Genomic DNA, 1310 nt, shown 5'->3' with positions numbered 1-1310 from the left:
TTGCACGAGCCCTTCTTGACCTATGTGGATCTTCTTGGTCGTCATCGGACACTTGATCAATATACCCATCTCGCTCATCCTCCACTATCATATTGTGTAATATAATGCAAGACATCATGATGAAGTTCAAATTTTCTCGACTCCACCCTCTTGCCGGTTCACTGATGATCTTCCACCGTGCTTGTAGAATACCAAAAGCTCTCTCAACATCTTTCTGGTATGCCTCTTGGTGTAAAGTAAACAACTTTTCTGCGTCATTCCTAGGGTTTGGAATTGCTTGGACAAGTGTCGCCCACTTTGGGTAAATGCCATCTACCAAGTAATACCCCATATTGTACTGACGACCGTTGATGTAGTAGTCAAGTTGAGGTACTTTACCTTTCGTCAGGCGATTGAAGAAGGGTGAATGCCCAAGAACTATAATGTCATTTTGGGATCTAGGGACTTCAAAGAAAACATGCTAGATCCATGTGTCATATGAGGCAACCGCCTCTAACATAACAGTTGGCTTTCTCGACCTTCTGCTAAAGCCTCATTGCCATCCGGTGGGACAATTCTTCCAATCCCAATGCATGTAGTCTAATGACCCCATCATGCCGGAAAACCCACGGTCTTCATCTTTGCGAAGGAGCCGATTCAGATCTTCTTGATTTGGCTCACGTAGGTACTCGTCTTTGTAAACTTGAATAATTATGTCACAGAATTGTTCAAGAGTATCAAGGCATGTAGACTCAGACATACCTTGGGTTTCATCCATCGAATCAACTGGGGAGCTATAGGGCATCATTCGGATTGCAACAGTAACCTTCTGATGAGGTGAGAAGCCAGGGTGGCCTGCTCTGTTCCGCTTTTGTCAAAAGTATGGATTGACCTGCTGGACATCACGAAGTAAACGCTCGAAGACATGATGCATCATCCAGAAGCGATGTCTGAAATTCTCTTTTGTGTACACCGAGTTGGGGTTGAAGTAGTTGTTCATCAGATTGGCATGCGTCATTGCTCTATTTCGTGGTTTGTAAGAGTGACTAGTAACAGAGCCACCCCATTGAGGTTGTTCCTCAATTGGCTGACACACCATGGTTGCTACTCTGTTTTGTTTGTTGCGCCTTACTTGAACTTCTTCATTAGACTCCTCATCTTCTCATCTCATTTGCGCTCATTTTTCTTCCAATTTGGAATTGGATGAGGACCCCCAGTTGGAATTCGAAGAGGATCCAAAGTTGGAATTCATTGCAGACTTGAATTGAAAGAGATTGAATTGAAATAAATTGAATTCAAAGTTGTGTGAATTATAGCCCAATATCCACCCT

At 43.3% G+C, this 1310-nt stretch overlaps 1 protein-coding gene across 1 annotated transcript; it reads right to left on the bottom strand.

Moving 5' to 3' along the window:
* Positions 1-532: 532 nt before the first annotated feature.
* LOC137740566 (uncharacterized) lies at positions 533-997 on the bottom strand. Its single transcript, XM_068480409.1, has 2 exons — positions 872-997; positions 533-808 (listed from the first exon to the last, which is right to left on the bottom strand). Exons 1-2 carry the CDS (start codon positions 995-997, stop codon positions 533-535), a joined length of 402 nt encoding a protein of 133 aa, XP_068336510.1.
* Between the last annotated feature and the right edge of the window lie 313 nt (positions 998-1310).

The sequence above is a fragment of the Pyrus communis genome, chromosome 7, assembly GCF_963583255.1.
Source record: "Pyrus communis chromosome 7, drPyrComm1.1, whole genome shotgun sequence".
Taxonomy (NCBI): Eukaryota; Viridiplantae; Streptophyta; class Magnoliopsida; order Rosales; family Rosaceae; genus Pyrus; species Pyrus communis.
The sequence above is the reverse complement of the archived record's forward strand: the minus strand, read 5'-3'. Positions and strand labels throughout refer to the sequence as shown.